This window comes from Podarcis vaucheri (genome assembly GCF_965113315.1).
Source record: "Podarcis vaucheri genome assembly, chromosome: 4".
Taxonomy (NCBI): Eukaryota; Metazoa; Chordata; class Lepidosauria; order Squamata; family Lacertidae; genus Podarcis; species Podarcis vaucheri.
In genome coordinates, this window is record NC_138762.1 from 39,482,629 (window position 1) to 39,510,302 (window position 27,674).

Below are 27,674 nucleotides of genomic sequence, written 5' to 3' on the forward strand. Positions count from 1 at the left end.
GTATTGTAGTAGAATTCTGGCCATCCCAGTTACCTTGGTTAAAAAACCCCCAGCTACTGTTTTTTAAATGATCTCCATTATCACAGAGTATATCATTTATCTACAGTGAAAGGATTAAAAGCTAAGTCACAGCTTCATGAAGCTTATAAACCTGTCAGTCTTCCAGACAGTCTGGGCATTTCTAACCAAAAGCTTAGACCACTAAGCCAACCCCTCTGCCTTTTAAAACACTTCTTAAGAAGCATCAGCAAGATAGTGGGAAGAGGTTAATATCAGGTCTGGCCAAGGGCTGGATTCCGACAGCTTAGAAAAAGTAATCCCACCTTTCATTACCAAATTTATTTGAAAAGCGAGATTATCGGAATGAATGTAAAAATTCCACAGGATTGCAATTCCTAGATATGGCAAGACTCTGGCCATCTAGCTTTGTTGCCAAATTACAAAACCGTATTGTTATTGTTATTTTTAATTGCAAACAATGCTGGACAAATGTGCTGTGACAGATGTGCCATTTAATGCCAATGTTTCTGATAGCATTTAAATGTGCTGAAGATTGTACACTTGAGTATTATCAAGAGCCCCCAACAAACATATCATATACCAAAAGATGTGAACAAAAGGGAAATTGAACCTATGTGAAATTTAACTGGTCTCTCTGTTTCCACTATACACACAAAGATATACCTGGATGAAAAGCCTTCTGGGCATGTTTAGCCTGGAGAAGAGGAGGTTAAGGGGTGATATGATAGCCATGTTCAAATATATAAAAGGATGTCACATAGAGGAGGGAGAAAGGTTGTTTTCTGCTGCTCCAGAGAAGCGGACACGGAGCAATGGATCCAAACTACAAGAAAGAAGATTCCACCTAAACATTCGGAAGAACTTCCTGACAGTAAGAGCTGTTCGCCAGTGGAATTTGCTGCCAAGGAGTGTGGCGGAGTCTCCTACTTTGGAGGTCTTTAAGCAGAGGCTTGACAACCATCTGTCAGGAGTGCTCTGGTGGTGTTTCCTGCTTGGCAGGGGGTTGGACTCGATGGCCCTTGTGGTCTCTTCCAACTCTATGATTCTATGATTCTATGATTCCTAATACTGCTGGAAAATGAGCTCCAGAAATGCTGGCCTGGCTCACAAAGAGCCAGACTAAAGGCATAGTCTGGCCAGCTGAGGCGTCTCATCAGAGCTGGGTTGCAAGAACCTCAGTTTGCCTGGAACATGCTTTTCTGTAGACCTTCAGTAGTTGTGAAGTGGGGTTATGATGCAATAGCAGGCGTGAAATGAAATGGTTTTACTGCTCTTACTTTAATTGTGAACCTCAATGTTTTGTTTTGCACAGCTTTTTTTAATGATGATTTGAATTCTGTTTTGGGAAGATATTTAGATTTGGAAAGGTGGCTTAGAAGAAGGGCCTTAAATAAATAAATACATCAGACAGAGGTGAGGTACTCCTTGACCTCACTATGTTAGCAGAGAGCAACCTGCATTGGACAGGTAGTGAAATGTCTTTTAGCAGTGTCTGTGGTAGCTTCAGATATGCTGGAGAAATGGTAGTTTGAAATGTTAGCACAGACGGTAAATGATGGATGATAAATTGGACATAGGGAAGATCAAGTGCCCATATGTCGTCACCTGTTTAGGAGGCAAATTGACTATGAATGGAATCATTTCCTCTAACAGGGCCTTAGTTAGGACACTGGTGTAAAGAGATGGGACAGACTGAATTAGAACTAGATGAGCAATTGTTCTCATCTTCAGTACTATGTGTATCTTGCCAACTTTCAGCAGGTTCACCATTATTCCACCCAATAAATTGTGTGGAAATGAAGAATAAATCCAATCCACAGAACGTATAAGTCCTCTGTCTTCAATCTGTCTCTCTGTCTTCAATAGCCTATGGATCCATAGAGACATAGGCTATGCACAAAGCATACAATTAAAGCATCTTATTTCTCCCCAAAGAATCCTGGGATCCGTAGCTCACCACTCCCAGAGCAACTGTTGCTGTTTCCATGATTCTTTTTGGGGGCGAAATGTCTTTAAATATATGGTGACTATGTATGACGCGGGTGGCGCTGTGGGCTAAAGCCTCAGCGCCTAGGGCTTGCCAATCGAGAGGTCGGCGGTTCGAATCCCTGCGGCGGGGTGCGCTCCCGCTGCTCGGTCCCAGCGCCTGCCCACCTAGCAGTTCGAAAGCACCCCCGGGGGCAAGTAGATAAATAGGTACCGCTTACCAGCGGGAAGGTAAACGGCGTTCCGTGTGCGGCTCTGGCTCGCCAGAGCAGCGTTGTCACGCTGGCCACGTGACCCGGAAGTGTCTTCGGACAGCGCTGGCCCCCGGCCAATAGATGTGAGATGGGCGCACAAACCCCAGAGTCTGTCAAGACTGGCCCGTTCGGGCAGGGGTACCTTTACCTTTACCTTTATGTAGCTATAGTTTCAAGACCCAAAGATACAAGGAGATGAGCATCCATATGTAGGGTTTGAAAACATCACCTGTATCTTGCAAAAATGGAAGCTACAAATAGAGCACGCTGAATTTAGAGGTTTGGGTATGTATGTAAAGGCACCAGTGCAGGCAAGACCTTGAAAAGTGGTGAAGATTGGGGTGGCGGCAGCAGGCAGCAGGCAGCAGGCACGATCCCAAACCTCTTCTATGTAGTCACCTGTGCACAGATTGAAGGCCTGCATGGTGGTTTGCTATAAAAAGCTCACAGACCCACTGTAGACCTGTGCCTGTGCAGATCTCCAGTTTATTATCATCATGTTGGAGTGAGAAGAAAAGAAGAAGAGTATCAGAATGGGTGCAAAGGAGAAGACAGATCAGAATGTGACTGGGAGGAGGTAGGAAAGGATCAGTGGTGGTATCTGGGTGAAGGAAGCATGTTGTGTTCAGTAGCCTTCATCCACCTGGTGCCCTCCTGCTGCTTGGGACTACTACTCCCACTAGCCACAGCTGTAGCACAGGGGTGGCCAACATATTTGGCCCTCATACATTTTATTGAGCCCTCTCCAGGTCCCCCTAGATTTGGTAATTTTAGATTTTAGGTGGATTTTAGAAAAAAGCAACAACAATTTTTCTTCTTGCTCTTCTTCCTTATTGACACTATATATGGATAGCACAACGTGAACAGCCCCTGTGTCACTAACATCATGGTTTATGCATTTCAGTGGAACTTACTTCGAGGTAGGGGTGTGTAAGATTGCAATCTCAGACAAACTGTGCTTCTGAGTACGATCTGCATGATTTGATTGCCCATATATACCATTTAAAACCAACAGCACGTACATCATCATCATCATCATCATCATCATCATCATCATCATAGTAATTTATTATTTGTACCCCTCCCATCTGGCTGGGTTTCCTCAGCCACTCTGGGCGGCTTCCAACAAAGATTAAAAATACATTAAAATGTCACACATTAAAAACTTCCCTGAACAGGGCTGCCTTCAGATGTCTTCTAAATGTCAGGTAGTTGTTTATCTCTTTGACACCTGATGGGAGGGCGTTCCACAGGGTGGGCACTACTACTGAGAAGACCCTCTGCCTGGTTCCCTGTAGCTTTGCTTCTCACAATGAGGGAATCACCAGAAGGCCCTCAGCACTGGACCTCAGTGTCTGGGCAGAACGATGGGGGTGGGAGAGCCCTCCTTCAGGTATACTGGGCTGAGGCCGTTTAGGGCTTCAAAGGTCAGCACCAATACTTTGAATTGTGCTTGGAAACATACTGGGAGCCAGTGTAGGTCTTTCAAGACCGGTGTTATATGGTCTCGGCGGCCGTTCCCAGTCACCAGTGTTGCTGCTGCATTCTCGATTAGTTGTAGTTTCCGGGTCACCTTCAAAGGTAGCCCCACATAGAGCGTATTGCAGTAGTTCAAATCAATTCAGATCCCATACAGAGGTCAACTGCGATAAATATTTTCATCTAGAAGACTTGTGTTAACACCTGGAGGGCTGATTGCAGACATGTGGACTGCACCTACAGAGAGGCATGGGAACGCCTACAAAAGTTCTCCAAGGGGTGGAGTTGGGCAGCAGTTTGATTCATTCAGGGTTGATGCTAAGTCTCCCCTTCTTGATCCAAAGCAAATTTGCAAAGAAAACACTAGGTTAGATTTTGCCTTCTCCCCCTTGAAGCTTGTCACTTGCTACTCGGTTCAGACCGCATCTTTTATTTAAATAATGCTTCCTAGCCTGGTTCCCTCCTGATGTTTTTGACTACGATTCCCATCAGCCAGAGCCAGCAGGACCAGCCACATCTCAAGAGCACCAAGTTGGGGAAAAGTTGATTTAAGCACATAAACTCAATGGTGCAGCTGGGTAGTTTTAGACCCTCATGAGGAAGGGCCCTTTAGATCACCCTGTGTATTCACAGTTGTGAAGTAGGCAATTAACATGTCTCTCCTCTGCCATTTCATGATTTACAGCGGTTTCTACAGTCCTGATAGGTGAAAGCCAAAAAAGCAGCTTGCCAGTCCTAATTTTTAAAAACAAAACAAAACTCTGAGCATGTTCAGCTTCACATTTCAAATTCTGTTCAAGCACAATCACGGCTAAAGAAATAAAATGGTGTTTGCTTCTGCTGCCCTGATACTAAACACATTATTTGTCAAGAAGCATTATGTTGTTGCAGGAAAACATAATTGTTTTCAAAGCCTCTTGTCACCATTTACATAACCAGCCAGCAGTCCTGGATAGTAATTTTTTTAAGAATAGAAAGAGAGGATGCTGTGGTGACGAGAGTCAGTTGGCATGCCCATGCTGGCCCAAGTGCGGATGCTGGACTTCTTTGATCTGTCACTAGCATCTGGTGGTCATTTTTTTTTCAGAGGATAGGGGCTGTAGGGTCACAGACATTAGCTCTGAGTTCCAGCCTCAGCTGCGCCACTGCATGAACTACATTATTATTATTATTATTATTTATTATTATTATTACTTTTTGTTATTTTCTGAAGTTACATAACAAATCTAGCCAATCAAAAATTCAACAAAGGAGAAAAGAAACATCACAAAATCTAAACTATAACCAACTAATCAGAAACAGAAACACCAAGTGGCTTCTGTGTGCAGACTGCAGAAAGTTTTCTAATAAATGCAGAGATACAGTATTTAAATCAATAAAAAGGAAAAACAACACGTAAACATAGTTGTATATTGGAGTACCCCCTAGGGATTGTATTTCCTTTTGCATAAGCCTCAAAAAGCAAGAATAGTTATTTTCCCCGTGGCTCATATTCTTTTCTCTTTCTCTACCGCGACAACGGAGCACCAGTAGCTCTCTGTCCCTGGGCATGTATGCAGTTAAACACAAGAAGAGGGAGAAGGAAACAGCCAATATAGTTGTCATCCATTTTCCAGCAGGAATCATATACCTGTACAACTAAGGAGAGGTGGAAATTCCCTAGGTCCTTGACCCTGGACGTAAAGTGATAGGAATAGAAGTTTGCCAAAAGGAGAAGTATGGCAAGGGATGAAATACGATAATTTCTACATTATCTTATTTTAAAAAAAATTCTACCACTTTTCAGAGTTTCAGAGAGGACATTCTGCTTCATTTCCAATTAGTGCAGGCCCTGTAACCTCCAGCTGAAATCCTGTAACTTTTTATAACCACAAATGTTCCGGTTGTCTCTCCCCCACCCTGCTTTTGTCGCACTGTATTGCCAAAGTGCCTCTCCAGTCAGTAATAATATGGTGACACTGTGGAAGCATTGCAGGACTATGAAAATGCAATGATATGTGGATGGTCCTGTATAATTCCACCATTAATGCTTGTATCCATGTTGCGGATTAGACTTGCAAAAAAACAACAACAAAAAACAACACCATTAGTTTGGAGGGGTCCTTGGAACTGAAATTTAACCATAGCCTAGAAAGAAAAGAGGGTTTCAGGGCAATTACCATATGGATGAAATCTGGCAGAAATGGAAAACAATGGAATAAACCTTTCATGTTGGACTGTCAAGCTCTGTATGTGAAAAACGAACCTTAGCGTTCCTGGCCTTTGTTAACCTGATGCCCTTCAGGTGTTTTGGAATACAACTATCAGCCCCAGTCATCATGGGTGAAATAGAAGAACTAGCAATGGGTGCAATGTGCAATAGCGCAGCTTCATGCTCCAGCACTTGGGGGGTGGAGAGCAGGGCTGGAGCGTGTCCTGGGAGCATGGCGCCCAGCTCGCAGAGGGAGGGACAGCCATGATGGCACCCCACCAGGATGGCGCTGCCAGGGGTGGTGCGATCCCCCAGCACTCCTCTTCCTCCGCCAATTGCAATGTGTTGAATGTATTAATACATCCTGCACATGGTTCAGAACGATTACTTCTGAATGTTATAAACAGGGAAAACCCTTTGTTGAATGTGTGCTTGGTCTAATAACTGTTAATAAGAGTAAAAACACTACGCAAATACTGGAGCTGCAAGTTTGTAATTTCACCAGTATCAATTTCAACTTAACTTTCCTTATAGCCCCCAAATGTCGGTACATGTGAAGTTAGCCATTTGAGGAAAAGATAGCATAGAAAATTGTTATTGCTCTTGTTATTTGTGGTAGGCAGTTCAGCTTATGAGCTGTACATGGCATTTAATAGCATGCTAAACACCTCTAATTGGAATCAGCAGGTAATTTAAGCAGAAATTGCCCCAGAGTGACTTCAAGCAATCACAGCAAAACAACAGAAAGTTAATTGAAATAAATAGAGAAAGCATTGTTACCCAAAAGTGTTCCGTTAAGATGGCTTTCTGGTTTCTGTGTGTGCTACATAATAGTTTCTAAATTAATGTTTATTGTGTATTTCGGTTTCTTTTTCATCTATGCAGTGATCTGAAACTGGTTCCTTCTAGGAAAGGGTATTAAACTGCAACCGATAATTATGTACCTTGCAGTGCTATCCAGTACATGTCTACTCAGAAATAAGTCCCATTGAGTTCAAAGCAGCTTACTCCACGGTAGGTGGAGATATGATTGTATTCTTAGTTATAGGTGGCAAAATGTGTTGGAGATTTTTTAAAAAGGAAGTCTCCTGGTCAAGTTTCACTATAGTCATGAACTTCCTAGCTTACTTTCGACATGCTTCTATTCTCTCATCTTCAGCCCTCCGTCTGTGATGTGGGAAAGATAATAGACAGTGTTCTTCTAAACAGTAAATTCCACATTTTGCTGGTGGGTGCCGGGGTGTCCTGGTTTTTACTTTTTGAAATATGGCAACCCTAGGTAATGGGGAGATGTGGTGATAAACATGCTAGTTCTGCCCTGAAATTGCAATTCCATCACTTTCCATGGGCTGAAGGGTGACTTCTGAAGCAGTGAGCTTCCTGCATTTGTGGAGGCTTCCCACACAATTTAAATTATTGCAAAATTATGTTTCTGCATTGCACGGGAGTCCTCATGGAGGTTCGGATGGTTCTGGGAGAGATAGCATATTCATCACCTCATTCACTTCTCATTGGAACTGTTGTAAAGATTACTGAGATATGTAACCTATAGGAAATGTTCTGAACACTCTGGCTGCAATGCAAAGCCCCTTTGCTCTGGGCTGCAGGAAGTTTGGATTGAGTTGAGGTGTCCCTTTGCCCAGCCCACCAGTCTTTGCTAGTCTCCGCCCACAAAATGATGCCAACATCTCTCCACTGGTGTGGAGCTCCCTATTGTGCCCACCTAATGGGTGTGCAGGCAGGAGTATCACCGCTGGGACACTTTGGGCAGTAGCCTACAAAAAGCTCTGAAGGGATTTACTAGGGACAGGAAAAGGCTGAGGTGGCCTGGGAGCCCATGGATCCTGAGCTGGCCCCATTGCTGTCATGTGACCAGCATCAGGCCTTGTTTGCCTGCCTTCTGCCCGTTTCGAAGCAATGCTACTGAATCTAAGTACCTGCATGCAAAGTTCCTATTCAAGAGAAAGAGGCTTATTTCAGGGGAAATTGGAAAGTAACATAAAATCAGACATGCATGTAAATAAACAGAACATGCCGACCCATAAGGTAAACAAATGAGGAAATTGCTGAGGAGCACTGTACGTCATTTGTATAATTAGCAAGGACATTGGTAGTCAATTTCAAGAAACATATAGAAACCTATGTTTCTCTCACACTGAGAGCCAAAGTAGATGTGAAGTTAAACGTGTCTTTGCAATAAATGTGCAAAAATTGTTTAAAAGCAAATAGTATCATCTGGAGGTTGGTAGTTATTGTGATTGTGGCAGACATGGAGGGGGATTTAACTTTTTCCTCCCATGTGGCCCTAAGGAAAATATTTTTCCTGAAGCTGGTATTTGATTTGGGGGGAAATTCCAAGCCAATATTAGCTTCAGAAAAGCAGGCAACATTTTTCCTGAACAGATTCTCTCTCCATGCCTGCTGTGATCCCATTAATTAGTCCAGTCCTGGTCCTGTGTAGGGACCCATGAGGTAGAGCTGCAAAGCAGGCCAGTCATTTCAGCACTATGGAGAGCTCCTAGTGGACAACTTGCTCTGATATGGGTTGCAAACTAACAGAGCCCTTCTGTATCTCCGTATCTCAGTCCATTCCTTCCAGAATCTGCCCCCTTATGGAGAAGCAGAGTCTTTTGAGGGGTCAATCCTGTGGCCTGAAGAAAGGCTCCGCTCCTTTGCTGCATTGTCTCCTGTCTGATGAGGGACTGATGAGAGACTGTGGGAGGCATTTGGCTTCTCAGGCTTGGGGGAAGACAGACGTGAGGGTATTGGCTCAGGTTTATGGACACTGGTGCTGTGGCGTCTGACCCAATGGGCTTCTGTCTGCCACCCTTGTGTTCAGAGGCTCTCCAATCATCGACCTCAGAGGCAGGAACCTAGTTTGGTTCCTTAGCTGGTAGCATTGTGGCTTCCAGCTCGGTTTTTCTAGTAACTGCTAGGATCATGGCATGCACCCAGCTGGTGATATCTGCATTTTAGAACACCAGCACATTAAGGATGCAAAACAGCACAGCTAGTTTGGCTCCCTAAGTGGTTGATGGAAAACCAGGAACAACTTAAGATAAACAAAGAGAGAGCTAGGGTACGCCACATTTTATGGATGAGCTTGTCTGGGAGTTTGCACAGATTGACAAGAGAAGCCAAGGATGAACACAGATGTTCAATAAAGAGCACTCTCAGCGGGTTCTTCCCAACTTTACAATTGAACTGACACATGAGCACAGCAGTGAATCAAATGCTGGTTCAAGCTGTCACTCATACCTGCCCCACTTCCACTCCATCTCAGTTTTCCAAAGTGCTCAAACATTATCTCAAGAGTCTTTACAACTATCGTATAAACTAAGGCAGTATTGTTAAGTTCGGATTACATTTTGTCTGCACAAAAATGTAGGTTTTTCTCTAAACCTGGAATCATTCATGCTCATCCTCAACATGTTGCTTTCAATCTAGATTGACTCTATATCCTATCACCCACAAGGAGGGGTGTGATTACTTGATATGCATTTGAAAACCCTCCCCTTGACTAGGTTATTCACACATTTTCCTTCCTGCATGTGCCCCATCTTGTTTGTGAGTTCTAGAAGACCTGCTACCTGCCTTGAGGGTCATTCCCCACCTGCCCTGGGAGGGTGGGGCCGTGATTGACTCCAGCTACAAAAGATGAGGCTGCTGAGCAGAATCTTGTGTTGAAGTATTGTTTAGGGGTTTTCTGGAGGGTTCTTTTTAAAATTGATATTAAATTTTTGTATCTTTATTTTAAATCTTATGCTCTATGTGGAAATTATTTAATTTGGTTTGATGTTCTATTGGTTGTTTATGACTAATTTTGTTATGTTTGTAATTATGTATCTTTTTTCATGTTGTAAGCAGCCTTGAGCATGGTTTTACTTTAAAGGTGCCATACAAATAAAATTATGTATGTATGTATGCTAATGAAGAAGGAAGTGGTGTCTGTGATCTTGGTATACAGCTACATCTGTTTTCAAATGGACACACTGCAGGGTAATGCAGACTCAATCTGCAATGAGCTTTTATTTTCAGAGTGAAACCAGTTTTTCAAGATGCACTTTTCAGGGGCAAAAAATATGCAGCAGATCTGGATTGAGTGTGGACCATGTAGAAAAAACAAGAACCTAGTCTCTTTCAATTCTAGATTAACCTGTAGTGTGTACACAACCTTAGTGAGTTCCTAGCCAGGATTAAATTTGAACTAAAGATCTCCCATCATCCAGATCATGCATTTGGCCATTAGGTTCCTTGGTTTAGTGCGCTAACTATGTGCACCTGGTGTTCCCCTGTTGAATAGAAATATGATGCAAACCCTAGCTTCTAAAACAATTCCACAACCACTTAATGTTAATAGAGCCCCACTGAAATCAATTGGAGTGTGTCTCTGTAAAGTAGTAACTGAACTGGAAGCTTGGATATGCTCTTGTGCAGATTTATTTACTTACATATTTAATTTTGATCTATACTTTATCTTGCACTTCTGTTCTGAATTTATTTTGGAGGCCAATAAAAAATTATGGCTGTTTTGAAATTGCTATTGAGGTGGAATACCACATGGAACATCAGTAAAGCAGTGGTACATGCTGATAAATGGATTACCCCAGTCTGAAGGAACGGCAGGAATGAATCACTCTTGAAATCTCCTAAACCATTTTAAAAGGTGAATGTGTACCGTGAGCTTGAATGCAATGCTTAATTTGGGAGGCATTAGTTACCCCAGGGTTCCATGTTAAATAAAACACTTACATTATGCAGTCATTTTGTTTCATAACCTCCAATAGCTCCTTGTTTTAAATTGTTTAGGATTGGGGAATTAATTATAGGACTACTCAAGCTATTCCAATTGCTTTTTTATTTCCATTTACATTTCTGAATAGAGGAAAACAAAAATACCATCACATACTGCTCTAGCTCTTGAAACCACGACAGTTCTCTTTGATACACAGGTGATCTCTTACTAGAATTTGCTACACACACACACACACACACACAATCACTTTAAACAGAGAAGAGGGAAGAGAAAATTTAAAGGCAATTTAAAACTTACGAATAAAATCCAGCGTAGTAAAATCTAGTAGGTGGAATTCAACAATGTACTATTACAAATGTTCTATTGGTGCAAGCATACTGCCTGCTGAAGGAACTATCTGCCTCCCCTCTCCCAAAGTGCTGTTCTAGGGGTTCTCCTGGGATCCCCTGAGCCAATTTCAGGGGTGTGGGGCACACAGGGGTGGGGAATGAGAGTGGAGGGAAGTGGCATTCTGCAGGTGGAAGACCTTGCATAGGGCTTCTGCTGATGGGGTTTGATAGCTGAATCCTTCTCTGTATCTTGCTTAATGTGGAAAGGGTTGCATCCAACTCATGCACACGTTTCTCTGAGCCCAATTCAAGCTCCCCACATTAGTCTGTCAAGCCCTTAATGACTAATAATAATAATAATTTATTTATACCCCGCCCATCTGGCTGGATTTCCCCAGCCACTCTGGGCAGCTCCCAACTGAATTAATAATAATAAAAATAACAATAATAAAGTGATAAAACATCAGACATTGAAAACTTCCCTAAACAGGGCTGCCTTCAGATGTCTTTGAAAAGTCAGATAGTTGCTTATTTCCTTGACATCTGCTGGGAGGGCGTTCCACAGGGTGGGTGCCACTACCGAGAAGGCCCTCTGTCTGGTTCCCTGTAACCTCACTTCTCGCAGTGAGGGAACTGCCAGAAGGCCCTCGGAGCTGGACCTCAGTGTCTGGGCAGAACAATGGGGGTGGAGACGCTCCTTCACGTATACTGAAGACTCTACCTTCCTGCGGACTGTCTCACCAGAGTGATGCATACTCTAGTTATCTCCTGCTTGGACTACTGCAATGCACTCTACATGGGGCTACCTTTGAAGGTGACCCGCAAACTACAACTAATCCAGAATGCGGCAGCTAGACTGGTGACTGGGGGCGGCCGCCGAGACCACATAACACTGGTCTTGAAAGACCTACATTGGCTCCCAGTACGTTTCCGAGCACAATTCAAAGTGTTGGTGTTGACCTTTGAAGCCCTAAACGGCCTCAGCCCAGTATACCTGAAGGAGCATCTCCACCCCCATCGTTCTTCCCGGACACTGAGGTCCAGCGCCAAGGGCCTTCTGGCGGTTCCTTCATTGCGAGAAGCAAAGCTACAGGGAACCAGGCAGAGGGCCTTCTCGGTAGTGGCGCCCGCCCTGTGGAATGCCCTCCCATCAGATGTCAAAGAGATAAACAACTACCTGACATTCAGAAGACATCTGAAGGCGTTCAGGGAAGTTTTTAATGTGTGACATTTTAATGTATTTTTAATCTTTGTTGGAAGCCGCCTAGAGTGGCTGGGGAAACCCAGCCAGATGGGCGGGGTACAAATAAATAAAAATTTATTACTACTACCACTACTACTGGGCTTAGATCCCAAATGCCTCAAAGACTGTCTCTATCCCTATCAATCCTCTTGGCTGTTAAGATCAGCAGAAGGGGTCCTCTTGGTAGTTACAGCAACTTCTAAGGTTCAGGAGGGGAACCGCCGGAGACTTAGTGGCAGCCCCTACCTTGTGGAATTCTCGTAACACAAAGATATGCCTAGTACCTTCTTCCTGATGCAGTTTCACATGCTGAGGGCACACCCCTTTACCCTGGCCTTTGACACCTGATGTATATTTTTAGGACCACCTTATAATTTTTGGGTTTTGTTTTTTTTAAAAAGAAATCTATACCACTCTTCATCCGAAGATCACAGGGTGGTTTATAATATAAAACACTAAAATACATACCATGATAACAAATAAAAACTGATTTTCAGATTGTATTTTTAAATTGCTAGAGCACACCCTGAGCCCTCATAGTGAAGGTTGACTAAGAAATAAATAAATTATTATTAATAATAATAATCATAATAATAATAATATGCCGATAGAGCTACTTGATCCAGCAGCAGAGGTCTGGGGAGGGAGATCCCCTTGCCGTTCCCACACCATCTTCTAAGCTGCTCTGAAGGGTTTTTGAACCCCAATTCTTTGGATCACATTAGGGTCCTTGGGGAGCTTCAAGGGGAAGAGGAAAATCAGGGGGGAAATTACCCCCTTCCTATTCTACCGATGGAAATCTTGACTGAATCAAAGTGCCTTCTAACAGCAGTTGGACACCATTGAATATAAGCCTGTATATGAACAATTAGCAAGATATGACCTCTGATTTTAGCAGACAAGAGTCAGTGCCTGAAAAGAAGGGTTTGATTTTCTTAACATATGCGATACCCATTGCATATATGTGCCCCTATGCAAATCCCATTGTTAAAGGCAGGTAAGTTGCTGTTATTATTCCGGTAATATGTTATGAAATTCAAGCCAGTGGTGTTTAATGAATAACTTATTTTCATTTTAATATTTTATATAGGGGGTAAACAATGCCATAACTATTGATTGGAAAGAAAGCTTGCAATGAGTGCAGACAAGCAGAAAATAAAAATAAAAATAAATGGATGGCTTGTGGAAAGCTTATTTAAAATGCTGTATATGTTCAGTAGTAATACAGTTTCTTGTGGTTTAATGACATGTTAGAAATTTGATTATCTTATAGAAGATTGCATTGACCTGAAAGCCAGTGGGACTGAATTGAAATAGCAAACAGAAAAAGGGGTCTTCAAATAGGATTTCAGTTTTGTGAATAAAAGACACTAGACAGTCCTGTTTCTTTATAAGCCAATTGTGAAGTTCCCATTAATTTTAATGGAGTAGGGCTTAAGATTCTATATATTCAGCAAGGCTTAGGGCAGGTCATGCAGTGTTTGCTCAATACTTCAATTCCCATTTTCGACAGCAAAAAAAATATTCTCCTCCTATCTCTATGGGTTGAAATTGTGATAATATACTCTTGAGTATTTTGAAAGTGCTTTCAAACTATAGTAGCAACTGCCAGCAATTGAGAATATAACACAAAATTTTCAGACTGGCTTCATTCTTTTTTCCATCATCTATCTAGCTATCTATCTATCTAGCTATCTAATCTATCTGGCATATCTATGTTTTAAATACTTCCACACAAATAGATGATGACAATAATTAGGAATGCTTATAGAGGCAGGCAGATTGAGCATAGCAAAATACTATATTTACAGCATAGGCCTGTGAGCCATTCTGCTGTTTTTAGAGTGCATTTAAATGGTAGCTACCCTAGCATCAAGGTATAAAATTGGGCTTACCTTGTTTAAGTCAAATGTGTTGAACACTTGATCGACATAATGATTTGCCTGTGGACTCAAACCAGTGAGACCCAGAAGCGCCTTGAATTCATGCAGGCTCAGTTGCCCCGATGGACACTCTTTCATAAATTTGGTATACCAGTGGTGGGCGTCTTGGGTCAGAATATCTTCGGCAGGTGCTGATTCATTGGCGCCCATTGCATAGCACACAGCAAGTATCCTAAATTCCAGTGTTTTATTCATCTACCTCATTTCCCATCTTCAGTGGCTTCTATCCACACACACACACAAACCCTGTACTGACAACTCGTCTAAACCTCTTACATGATGGGGGCACAAAGGCTAAGTAATAATAGAAACTTAAGCAAGATTACCTTCAGCCCCCTGTTTTAAACCAGAAGAGTTCTGTAACATATGTATAGCAAACAGGTCCACTCTCGGGATACATTTAAAGAAAATGTATTCATATCAGAAGGCTTCTTATATGGTGCATTGCAATTTTAGTGAAGGCATCTCTCACACACACACCCCATCCCAAAGAGTTACCAAGCTTTCAAACAAGTTCTCAGGACCTTGGGAGCTATTCCTGGCAAAAAGCCAATCTCTAAGCAGTCGTGACTGATAGGTTCCACGTATGCGGTAACTAAGAAGAAAAAGATCAAGTGGGTGATGAGCACGTGATGGTAGTGAACGGGGGGGGGGGTGATAAAGGAAAGAGTGAGAAGGTGAAGCTGAGAACAACTTTGGGTAGATGATACATCCTTAGGGACTATAATAGAGGTGGGAAACATCAGGCTTAGGAGCCAAATGTAGGTCCCCCTGGGCCAGTCTGTCTGGTCTTTGGAACTCTACCTGGCCACCCCAAAACTCCAGGCCACACCCCTCTCTGGTCCTGGTTCACATCCTGATGTCATGCCTAGTCATGACCTGATACTAGACACAAAGTCCTCAGAGGACGAACCAGGCACCCCACAGGTTGAGGAGGAGCAGCCAGGGTCTCCTGGACCCACTGCTGAGGATTCCCTTGAAGCCCCTAGGGAATGAGACATGATGAAGAACACTGGAGCTATCAAGAGTCACCGCCACACAGTCCTTGAGAACAGAGAGCCAAAGAGCAACAACATAGTGTGTGTTATGGACCCAGAGTTATCACAAAGTTCATGAGTAAGGTGTCTCCTGATGAGTAAGGAACATAGCTGTCAACGTTTCCCTTTTTTAAAGGGAAATCCCCTTATTCCGAATTGGATTCCTCGCAAGAAAAGGGAAAAGTTGACAGCTATGGGAAGGAATAACTGAAATTTATTTCTCTGCCAACAGCTGTGGTTAGGTTGTGGCCCAGGAAGGGTATATAATGCTTCCTTCTTGAGTTGCTGGAAACAACAGAGGTCTGTGGTTCCTCATTCCAGAGTCTAGTCCCCTGCTTGCTGTGTTGTATGTTGCCTGAACACTCTGTGATATTGACTTTGGATTCCTGCCTGACCTTATGTCTGGATTGGATTTTGGACCTTAGTTTGTCTGAACTGCATTGCATCTGTAACCCTGTCCTCGTTGGTGAGTATTTTGGTAAGAGGCTTATGCCAATTGGAACCCAACCGCCTGAGGGCACTCACTAGAGCATGACAGCTGTGTGTTTGTGCCTGGCTGAAAAGTGTTGTTGAATTCTGCTAATGTCTCTTGCTTATCTGGCTGGAAGATAAAGAGGAGTCTATGTAGAATGCAGCCTTAAGCAGAATTTGCATTTGTTGCACCACCCACTTCTGCTTCTGGACACACCCATCACTGTGATGTGGCCCTTGGGAGGTTGTACAGAAGGAAGTGTGGCCCACAGGCTGAAAAAAGTTCCCCACACATTGTCTCTAACTTTCTTTGGGCTTCCATTGGATGTATTTCCTACATCCACTGAGATCTTTTTCTTTGCCTCAGGCAGCAAAATGTCTTGGGCTGACTTGGGCTGACTTGGGCTTATGAATTCAAACTCTGTGTAGACTGGTGCTCAGCAAATGTTGATAATACCCTTTATCAAATATTGATGAAGTCTTTTCCAATCTGGAAGAAGCTCAGGAAAAGTGAGGTGCTGATTTGATCCCTCGCTGTTTTGGGGGGTAAGGAAAGGGATCTCTGCCATTGAGATCAGAAATAGGATACATACAGATCTTTCAAGGAACTCTGAATGAATCTAGCTTGAGTGGTCCCATATACTCTGGTGATCCATAAAATCACGTCTTGATTTGGTTCCCCAAACTAATTGCCACAGAAGATGAGGGCTTATCCAGAAAGAAGGGAAAACCTGAATTAGAGGCTGCACTATTTCCATGGTTGCTCATGCTATTAAAGCAAAGGTTTACTGAGCAAGGCTCACCAGGGCTTAGCCCTAGAACTCCCCATCCCCCCACCCCCAATGCTCGGTCCTGCAATATGCCAATTCAATAAATAAATATGAGAGTGAATATATGCAGGTGTGTTGTCTCCATTGCTAAGTAACTAACTATATACATCTATTAATATACTTTAAACAGTAACACCCTGCTTTTCACTAGGTGGGTCCCAAAGCTGCTTATACTGTATAGAAAAACACAGAAGGATAATGAGATTCTACACACTTGAGCTAAAGGGAAGGACTTTCAGCTCAGAGAGTGTTACATTCATACAGGATTAACCTTTAGTATGTATGGTTGGCAGTGGTGGAGTGACCCGTAGTTAATTGTTTTGGTGTGGACTGCTAGTTATGCTCTCTTCCAGGACAGAATTCTTTGTCTCTTTTTTGCCCCTCCCTTTAACATAATGTGTACCCTCGCCATCTTCACTGTATGATGTTTATATTGCTATTCCCAAATCTGGTAATAGTGCAAATTACAGGTCAATCTCCTTAATTAACGTAGATGCCAAGATAATACCATCAATCCTTGCTTGCACCTTGCACGGTGTGATATATCAGGTGGACTTTGTTTGCCAAAGGCAGGGTGCACATAATTTAAGACTAGTAGCAAATCCAGTGGCTTTAAAGAGTGAAAGAAATGAGGATGCTTTGATTCCCAACCCCCCTCGATGCTGAAACAGCATTTTATAAAATATATTGGCTGTTTCTGTTTTTTAAAATTTGAAATTAAAAAATTCCTTCCAGTAGCACCTTAAAGACCAACTAAGTTAGTTCTTGGTATGAGCTTTCGTGTGCATGCACACTTCTTCAGATACACAGTATCTTTAAGATACACAGTCTTTAAGGTGCTACTGGAAGGAATTTTTTTATTTTGACTATGGCAGACCAACATGGCTACCTATCTGTTTTAAAATTTGGTTTTCCTCAGGAATTTATTAATTGGATTATAATATTGTACCTGCCTCCCCAATCACAGGTGAGGGTAAATGGGATTCCCTTCAGCATGGCTGGTTTAGAGAAAGGTAGGAGGCAGGGCTTCCCTCTCCGTTGATGTTTGATTTGTGTTTGGAGCCTTCGGAAGAACAGAGATTCATGGCTTCGTACAAAGACAAGTGGAATTTAACACTGTGGATATCCAGATTCATACTGGTAATTTATCAGTAGGCCCAAATCATCCATAATTTTTGTGTGATTTCTGGCTATATAATTAACTGCTTAAAATTTGAATTAATGTCAGGGGGCACAATTAATATATACAGTTTATATGCTGATTGGCAATTTATTTGGTACTTAGAAGTTATAACAGATTAAGTTACAGTCAAACCTTGGTTGTCGAATGTAATCCATTCCGGAAGGCTGTTTGGTTTCCAAAATGTTCGACAACTGAGGCTCAGCTTCCAACTGGTTGCAGGAGCTTCCTGCTCTGCATGTTCGGCTTCTGAAAAACGTTTGAAAACTGGAACATTTACTTCCAGGTTTTCGGAGTTCAAGAGCCAAAAAGTTCCAAAACGGAGCTGTTCAGGAACTGAGGTTTGACTATATTTTGTTTCCAAGAAGCATTTCTCCATGATTAGATTGATTTTCAATAGTTTGACAGAGAATGCTGTTTGGAAACATGGGTGTTTCTTGGACTTCATATTAGGGTGAGGCCGAATAAGATGAATATTTGGGCATGGATCATATGTGCTTCATGATATTTCTTTATGAATTCCCCAAGTGTTTTTTCTCAAATTTCATGGGGCATTTCAGAGGTTTGCTTGGGAGACCTCTTTCTTTCTTTAAAAAAGCTTTAGTTGTCAATATTGGAATAAGGATTTGATTTTTAAGGCTTTCGTTTATATTTTAAAGCATACTTTTTACCTTGTACAAATGATTGGTGAGCCTCATTTTTCTGCAAATACCCTCATGTGTATAAACTTGGTAAGGATGCATTTGGTACGCTTTTATGGATGGATGTTGTTAGGGTCTACAGAAATAAAAAGAAAAGGACAAGCTTGGTGTAGTGGTTAAGAGTGGTAGATTTGTAATCTGGGGAACCGGGTTCGCGTCTCCGCTCCTCCACATGCAGCTGCTGGGTGACCTTGGGCCAGTCACACTTCTTTGAAGTCTCTCAGCCCCACTCACCTCACACAGTGTTTGTTGTGGGGGAGGAAGGGAAAGGAGATTGTTAGCCGCTTTGAGACTCCTTAAGGGGAGTGAAAGGCAGGATATCAAGTCCAAACTCTTCTTCTTCTCCACCTGTAGTTTCAGTGGCTAGGGAGGCATGGCATATAATGTCTCATCAGTTGTATTTTGACCAATATTTTCATGCCAAATTATCTCCTTGTACCTTTGATAAGTTGTTTGGATGGGATGGATAATTTTAGTTCTTTTCTGTTTAGGTTTAGGTACCACTTACCTGCTTGGGCTGAATGGTATTATCTTCAACAGCAGCACCTATTGGTGCCCATTTATGGATCATCAGCTTTGAGTTGCCTCAGCATCTCATATATTGCTGGAGGAAATAATTGGATATTTGCAGAAAGCTAAACCCACAATAGTTGTTTATAAATGTTTATTGGAATGTTCTAAATTGGATGTTCAGGATCTTAGAGATGAATGGAATAAGGTGTTAGAGGGTTCCATACAGCCTAATCAATGGAAGTTGCTTTAGCAGCAATATATTTAATATTCTTTAGATTTAAAATGGAGACCAACTTAACAAAAATGGATGTTCTGGGTATACAGGAATCTACAATGTGTCTTTCAGAAGAAATTGATTAGTTCAGAGAGAAGCTGACAATATAATTCTGATAATGCCTCTTTGAAGCATATGATTTGGGCATGTCCCGTGCTATTCTTTTTCTGGTCAGAAATTATTGTTCATATTGACTCTTCGAAAAAGCAATGCTTTGAGGATGTTCATGCACTCTCAAATTATATTCTTGTGGTGTGGAGACTAGCAGATGGACAACAAAAGTGTCTGTCTTATGGTTGCAAAGAGATTTATACTTCAAGCTTGGAAGAACAAACAATTTGAACATGTAGCTTATGGTCATCAATCTAGTTTGGATATAAGTTTATGTGTGGAAGTCAAGATTGATGGAATAATTTTGTGTGTGAATGTCAGCTGACTATGTTTCTTTCCTGTGTGTTATATTTGCAAAAATAATGTTGGCCACCTCAGTTGTCAATCCCAATCCTTTACACCTAACCCAACTTTACCCATGCCTGCCGTATCTTCACAGCTTCCCTGTGTCCATCCATCCCTGCTTTATTCAAACTTTTGCTGTTGTTTAAAACTCTCATTTTAAAATCTGCCAAGCCTGCCTTCTGTTACACTCTCTTTCCCTACCCTGGCTTTATTCAAATCCAGGACTGTGATGTGGCACTACAAATCCTACAATGGAGACTGCTCAATGACAGCTTTTACATTTTTACATATGTAGGAAGGTGCATGTAAAATCTCATGCTGGCGTTTCTGTCAAATTCTTCTAGGGTAGTTTATGTTAATAGAAGAATAAAATACAGTAAAAACACATTAACAAAGCTCCATATTAAAATGTTAAATCAGCAAGAAACAGGAAGGCACAAGCATGATAGAATCTAACAAAACATCACTAAGTGTTCTGGGCAAATGAAAAATGTTATGCCTAGCACTGAAAAAAGCTGGAACTACACAAGCTTCTCTAGAGCAACACAACCAAGCAAACCTTCTCCCCATTCACATTATGCCTAAATTCAGAATATACTTGTAGAAGTGCATGTTTTCTTCTTAAATTCTTCACATGAAAAATCTCATTTGGAGTCAAAACATGTTGGGTGGGACTCCCCTGCCACTGCTCTAGAGTAGCCATGTGGATAAAGTTGGAAACATTAGTTTTACTTCTTAACTATCCATAGACGGTTTAATCCAAACTGGAAACTGAGGTTAATTTTAACGATGGCTTATTTGAATAAGCTAGCATCAGAAACCATGGTTTGACGTTGGCTTGTTTGCGGGTGGCACTGTTGGCTGTTCAACCAACAGGGTTAAACCACAGAGCCTAGGACTTGCTGATCAGAAGGTCAGCAGTTCGAATCACCGCGAGGGGGTGAGCTCCCATTGTTCAGTCCCAGCTCCTGCCCACCTAGCAGTTCGAAAGCACGTCAAAGTGCAAGTAGATAAATAGGTACCGCTCTGGTGGGAAGGTAAACGGCGTTTCCGTGCGCTGCTCTGGTTCACCAGAAGCGGCTTAGTCATGCTGGCCACATGACCCGGAAGCTGTATGCCGGCTTCCGAGATGAGCGCCGCAACCCCAGAGTCGGTCATGACTGGACCTAATGGTCAGGGGTCTCTTTACCCTTACCTGCTTGTACAAAACCTTACCTAAACTAACTACAGTGTGCCCCTCTTCAAAGAAAACAACAAACTGTAGTTACTTGAAAATTGTGTTGGGTGCTTCCAAGTTCTTTCCAGCAGGGGAGCCTGAGGTTCCTTCATGTAGAAATCAGCAGAGGGAGCCTTCTTGGTAGTTCGTCCACTCTTGGGTTTTGAAAGGAGTGACTTGCAAGAGGGAATTTTCTGTGGCAGCCCCTGAGCTGAGGAATTCCCTCTCCACAGAGCTGTATATGACACCCTCCTTGCACAACTTTTGCCCTATGCTGAGGAAATGCCCTTCTCTATAGGAAACCTGCCCTGGAACCTTTCTGGTGAAGAGAAGGTTGTTGTTATTAACAACACAATAAAACTAGCATGAGAGATATGTCTATGCATGACAGTTCACCAGTGGTGCTTTATATGTTTCTCCTTAGGTTAGAGATAATGGTAGATATTTATTTAAAATTGCATACTGTATTTTGCACTTCACAGAGGCATTGCTCTGTGCGTCTTCTGGGGTAGTTTGTCCATCTTTGGTTGAACAGCCAACTAAAGGAAACTAAGAGTCCTGTCCTTTTATGGGGGTGGGGACTGAAGATTGAAGCAAAGGATGACACTATCCTTACCCTTGTGACATTGTAATAATAATAATAATAATAATAATAATAATAATAATAATAATAAATTTTATTTATATCCTGCCCTCCCCAGCCAAAGCTGGGCTCAGGGCGGCTAACAACAATCAAATAATGAAACAATCAAATAGTCACACAATCTAAAAATATTTCATTATAAAAATTAATTAAATCAAATTGATGGCAACCAATTAAGCAAAATTCTGTGCAGGTTGCCAGAGGTGGGAGTCAGGCTGCGCCCTGACCAAAGGCCTGGCAGAACAACTCTGTCTTGCAGGCCCTGCGCAAAGATGTCAGGTCCCGCAGGGCCCTAGTCTCTTGTGACAGAGCATTCCACCAGTTTGGAGCCGCAGCAGAGAAGGCCCTGGCTCTAGTTGAGGCCAGCCTAACCTCTCTGAGGCCTGGGACCTTGAGGATGTTATTATTTGCAGACCGTAGGTTTCTCTGTGGGGCATACCAGGAGAGGCGGTCCCGTAGGTACGAGGGTCCTAGGCCGTATAGGGCTTTAAAGGTTAAAACCAGCACCTTAAACCTGATCCTGTACTCCACCGGGAGCCAGTGCAGCTGGTATAGTACCGGATGAATGTGATCTCGCAGCGAAGACCCCATAAGGAGTCTCGCTGCGGCATTCTGCACCCGCTGGAGTTTCTGGGTCAGTCTCAAGGGCAGCCCCACATAGAGCGAGTTACAATAATCCAGTCTGGAGGTGACCGTCGCGTGGATCACAGTGGCTGGGTCAGGGCGAGAGAGATAAGGGGCCAACTGCTTAGCTTGGCGGAGATGAAAAAATGCCGCCTTTGTTATAGCTGTAATCTGCGCCTCCATAGAGAGGGAGGTATCGAAGATTACACCCAAACTCTTAACGGACGGTGCTGGCACTAATTGCACCCCCGCAAGAGATGGGAGTTGCCCCCTCAATCCCATATTGTCCCGCCCCAGCCAGAGGACCTCTGTCTTCGAAGGATTTAACTTCAACCGGCTCCCACGTAACCATCCAGCCACAGCTTCCAAACATCTGGTCAGTGTGTCTGGGGCCGAGTCAGGATGGCCATCCATCAACAGATAGAGTTGGGTGTCATCAGCATACTGATGGCAACCCAGCCCAAAACTCTGGACAAGCTGGGCGAGGGGGCGCATAAAGATGTTTAAAAGCATCGGGGAGAGAATCGCACCCTGAGGCACTCCACACACCAAGGAGTGGCGCGATGACAATTCCCCCCCAAGCGCCACCCTCTGTCCCCGACCAGTACAGTCATTTATGTGCAAGGACTGGAGAAGGTCAGAAGCAAGAGTTTGTGAAAAGCTTATTGACAAAGCTCGTTTTAAGAAGAGTTTTTCATTAGAATTTCCATGCCAAAAGTAAGTTACTTTGAGTGTAGATTCATTATTTAGAACAGGGAAGCCAAATCTGTAGTTGATCTAAATCTCCTCCTCCAAACTTGCTGTTAGTCCCTCAGCACAATAGCAACACACACAAAAACTATTTATCACGACTATTTCTCCCCATGATAGGACAAGGATCAGCTCTTTCTGTGTGGGGGGTGCATATTAGTAAAATGGCAGGGAAGGTTTAAACACCTTTCCCCCCCTGGGAAGATCTTTTTTAAAAGTCAGGCCATCCAATCAATCACAGATGTCACGTGTTATGTTGTTTTGACATTTAATGAATGGATTACTAGTACTAAAGCTTCATATGAAGTCATTATGTTGCCTTTTAAAGCTTGCCCTCTCGCATTATACAATCTGCAAAGGTCACTCACAGCATACATTCAGATTATTTTCTAAATGAAAAAAACGGGCAACAGATTGCAAATTGCTGGATGCTATAAAACTCCATAAATTGAATAGGAATTGTGGAAACAGCCCACAGGAACTTTTTCTTTTGCATAGCTCACAGTCCATGGCCCAGAATCTTCAAAGACCAAGTACTGCAGATTGCTATCTTATACCTCACAGAAAAAGGCATAGCTACTCTAAAAAGTTTTGTTTGATTCCAGTTCCTACAATTTCTGTGTGTCTGTTTCTAGAAGACAGTGCTGCGTTTAAGTTTTGTCAGCAGTCTTGTTTTTAGGAAAGAAACTGAGCTCGTATATAAAGAAATGTGGAAGTAAATGTGGAAGCAACTTCCCTATAAGGAAGAGTTACAATATTTGGTGCTCTTCTTTTAGTTTAGAAAGAGGGTATGAGGAAAATGGGGAATGTTAGCCATAGCATGCTGACGTCCCAAGCCCAAATCCTGCTATCTCTAGGTAGGGCTAGGACAGACCCCTAGAGTCTGATTTTGTATAGGGCAGTTTCCTATTTTATAACAGAGGAACATAAAATTATGCCTGGAGTGAAGAAGGTGAACAGAGATGTTTTTTCTTCCTCTCTCATAATATTAGAGCCTGCAATCATCCAGTGAATATGAGTAAAAAATACTTGGGACAGACTCAAGGAAGCACTCCCACAGCACTGGAGATTGTGGTGGAGGAGATGTGATTCAGTTCACATTTAACAACAGTTTACCTCATTTATGCTTCCTGAAACCATAGATGAACTGAAATGTAATTGTCCTTCAAAATTTGCACTTCTCCAAATTTTGCAGTACATTTCTCCAAACCATGTATACAAATATTCATTTACTAGGCAAAGTGTGCCTAAAACCCAGATATTTTTTAAAATAGTTTTTTTTAAAAAATAACATATGAAATGCATTATATTAGGAGAAATTCACACAACGACGCTGATGAATTTTCATGAAGCCTTTTTTCCATATTTTTTTTTAAAAATCACAAAAAGATGTGGAAAACTGAACTTGATTGGGGGGAAAATTAGAATCCAAAACGGACAGATTAGTCTATAGCTACACAGCACTTAGTTAAACTATGGAACACATTACAAGGTGTAGTCATGGCTTTACAAAGGATTTGGACGATAAGAGTTATCAGTGGCTACAAGCCACAATATCTATGCTCTACCACCACAGTCACTGGGAATCTCAAATGACTCCGATCCTGTTTGTGAGCTTCTGATAGGTATCTGGCTTCCCACTTTAAGAACAGTGTGCTGGATGAGATGGCCCTTTGGTCTGATCCAGCTGGGCTGTTTTTATATTCTTACGGATATGTATAAAATAAGAAGACACAATTAAAATTACTATTTTAAGAAACGCTGGTAAGATTTTTATTAAATTACCTTCGATTGAGAATTTTCTTTTTCTTCAGCATGGTTGCTGAAAAATGTCGTTCTATGGCTATCAATATAAAATTTCAATGCATGGTATGAGTCATAAACCCCAAAATATCAGGAGAAATACTGCAGAATAATTTGTTTACTGTCATCACATTTAGAAAGTTTTAAACTGGCACAGATTCTTTACTGCCTACGGTTATTTCATGTAGATGCCGCTATTGCTAAAAGAAACTGTAAATCTGAATATGAGTCAAGAATAAAATGTGAGCTATTCAGAATTTAAAATAATTGAAAAAGAAGTGATGCACAATATAATCCAAACAATGTACTCTAGAAATAATTCTTACCTTATTTGAATCAAATATATTAAACACTGTCTCAACATAGGTATTTGCCTGATCAGTTGGGTTATCAAGACCAAGAAGCCTCTTGCATTCATACATGCTGAGTTGTCCAGACGGGCATTCTTTCATGAATTTTGCATACCAGTGATGGTTTTCCATAGCAACAATCTCCTCAATTGATTCATTGCCACCCATCTTGTTGTAAGATGCTTGTCCTTCTCTTTGCTCAAGTCTGCTTCTACACAGGTATCTACCCTCACTATCAATGGCTCTCATCCAACTGGGATACACAAAGAAACTACAAACCCTATAGCTATTGTAAACCTCTTACACATCATTATAGATGTAGGCTGGGTAAAAATAGAAGCCAAGTGGGATTACCTACAGCAATCCATTTTAATATGGGTGGATTTCATCGATAAGTGCACTCCCATCGAGTTACAAAAATAGCAGTAGTCCTCTGTGAGGACCATAAAGAAGGCTGATCGCCAAAAAAATGATGTTTTTGAATTATGGTGCTGGAGGAGACTCTTGAGAGTCCTATAGACTGCAAGAAGATCAAACCTATCCATTCTGAGGTAAATCAGCCCTGAGTGCTCACTGGAAGGACAGATCCTGAAGCTGAGACTCCAGTACTTTGGTCACATCACGAGAAGAGAAGACTCCCTGGAAAAAGACCCTGATGCTGGGAAAGATTGAGGGCACAAGGAAAAGGGACGACGGAGGACGAGATGGCTGGACAGTGTTCTCGAAGCTACCAGCATGAGTTTGACCAAACTGCGGGAGGCAGTGGAATACAGGAGTGCTCTGGTCCATGGGGTCACCAAGAGTCGGACATGGCTAAATGACTAAACAACAACAACAATTGTCAAAAGGGGGCATCATTCAGGCTCAAAGGAAACTGATATTCCATCTACCATTAGATGTCCTATGAAATGTTTTGCATGGGCAGGGAATAAAAAACTGGTTGCCCCAGTGATGGTCTGAAAGTGCCCACTGTAAACAGCGTTCAAAAATTCTCATTGTTCTAGGCGCGTTTTGCAACAGGGATTTCATTAATGCAAGCTGTTTCTGAGCTCAGGGTACAGTACTGAGCCAAAGATTTCAGATTAAAACTGCCACTGCTGGAAGAAAAGGATTTTTTTTCTGCCTCCCCGCTTCCAGCCATTCTCTGAAGACTAGAGAAGAGACCCTCATAAGAATATTAGGAGGGTGGGCAGGGGAAGTATGGCTTTGTTTTTTGCAGTCTTCAGATGAGGACTAGACCATATGAAAAATGGACATAAGATTTTAGCTGCAGTTCATTTTCAGCTTTGTATTCTTCTTATAATAAGTGCACCTAGACACACCATTGCAGCACCCATAACCTAGGTTTACGGTGCCACTTAGTTCCTAGCTTTCATATCTAACACTGACTGTAAAATGTGCTAGCAACCAGAGGTGCTCTTTGCCTCCCAATAACTGTAGCTTGTGTATTAACATCTTCTCCTTAAATATGCCTAAGTTTGTATCCCATGTGCTGATTCCACCAATATATATTCTGCCCCGAGAAGGGCAGTCCTGGGACCTTGCTTTTGGCCAGGTGAGTAGCTGACAGCCTGTAAGCCAGCTGGCAGTGTTCCCCTGGCCAGGGGCTGGATTTCAATTTGGTGTGATTCAGTGCTTGGGACAATCTGGGTTCTAGGAGAATGTGGGAGCCCATCAAAATTTGAGACATGCTGGGATGAGTTCTATGTTACACAAAGGACCAAACTCTACCAGCACATCCCTACAAACATGTGTCAAAAGAACTGAGGAAGAGTCTCAGTGGACTTCCCCAACTATCTAATCTAGCATCCTGTTTCTAGAATCGCCAATCGCAGTGGCGGACTTTGGGCTCTCAAATTTCAGTGGTGTCCTGTGTGATGCAGTGGCGTAGCGTGGGGGGTGCAGGGGGGGCCGGCCGCACCGGGCGCAACATCTGGGGGTTAGGGTTAGGGGGCGCAAATTACATGCCTTGCCCCGGGTGCTGACAACCCACGCTACGCCACTGGTGTGATGCTAAAATCTGCTGTCCCCCTGCCTCTCGTGCTCTACTCTACAGCATTGTGTTGGATCTTAAAAGTGAATACCTTGTACTGAATTCTGCCCTATATTTCCTTAACTTGCATTGTGGATGGTTTCTTTGCTACTAAGAGGGTAGTTTATTGTGCCACTTCCACCTCAGTTCAAACATGGCTCTTATTCAATTCCCTCTATTTAGGCAGTTTCCTATTCCTTAAAAGATATTAAGCATATAACTTCTTGGAAGAGGATTCATTAATTTGTCAAAGAGGTAATAAGAAAGACACAGCAGGGCTCCCAATCTTTAAGCTTTATAGCATTAATTTTATCTGATTAATTTGATTATATCTGGATCACAGTTTTCACAACAAAATTCATCGGCCTCGTGCAGAAGTTACACTTATCAGTTATTGAGCTAATAATTATTTTGCCATCAGATTGCCTGATCTATGAGCCACTGCACCACAAAATATCTCTAAGCATGGGGGTGGGGGTGGCTGCTCATGGTTTTCACAACAAAATTAATTGCTCTCATGCAGACATATTCTTGGTTCATGAGACAGTATCTGTATTCCCCCAAGTTGCCTGATCTATGAGCCACTGTACCA

At 42.4% G+C, this 27,674-nt stretch overlaps 1 protein-coding gene across 2 annotated transcripts in view; it reads right to left on the bottom strand.

Moving 5' to 3' along the window:
- GUCA1C (guanylate cyclase activator 1C) overlaps positions 1-27,674 on the bottom strand; it is a gene marked incomplete at its 5' end in the record, with an annotated part of 48,225 nt that overhangs the window by 15,289 nt on the left and 5,262 nt on the right. The window contains one exon of one of the 2 annotated variants that reach the window (XM_082219786.1): positions 25,027-25,218. The exons of the other annotated variant lie outside the window; for it this stretch is intronic. Coding sequence (XP_082075912.1) covers positions 25,027-25,218 — 192 coding nt within the window. Of the gene's footprint in view, positions 1-25,026; positions 25,219-27,674 lie in introns of those variants that run through there. 2 annotated transcript variants of the gene reach the window in all.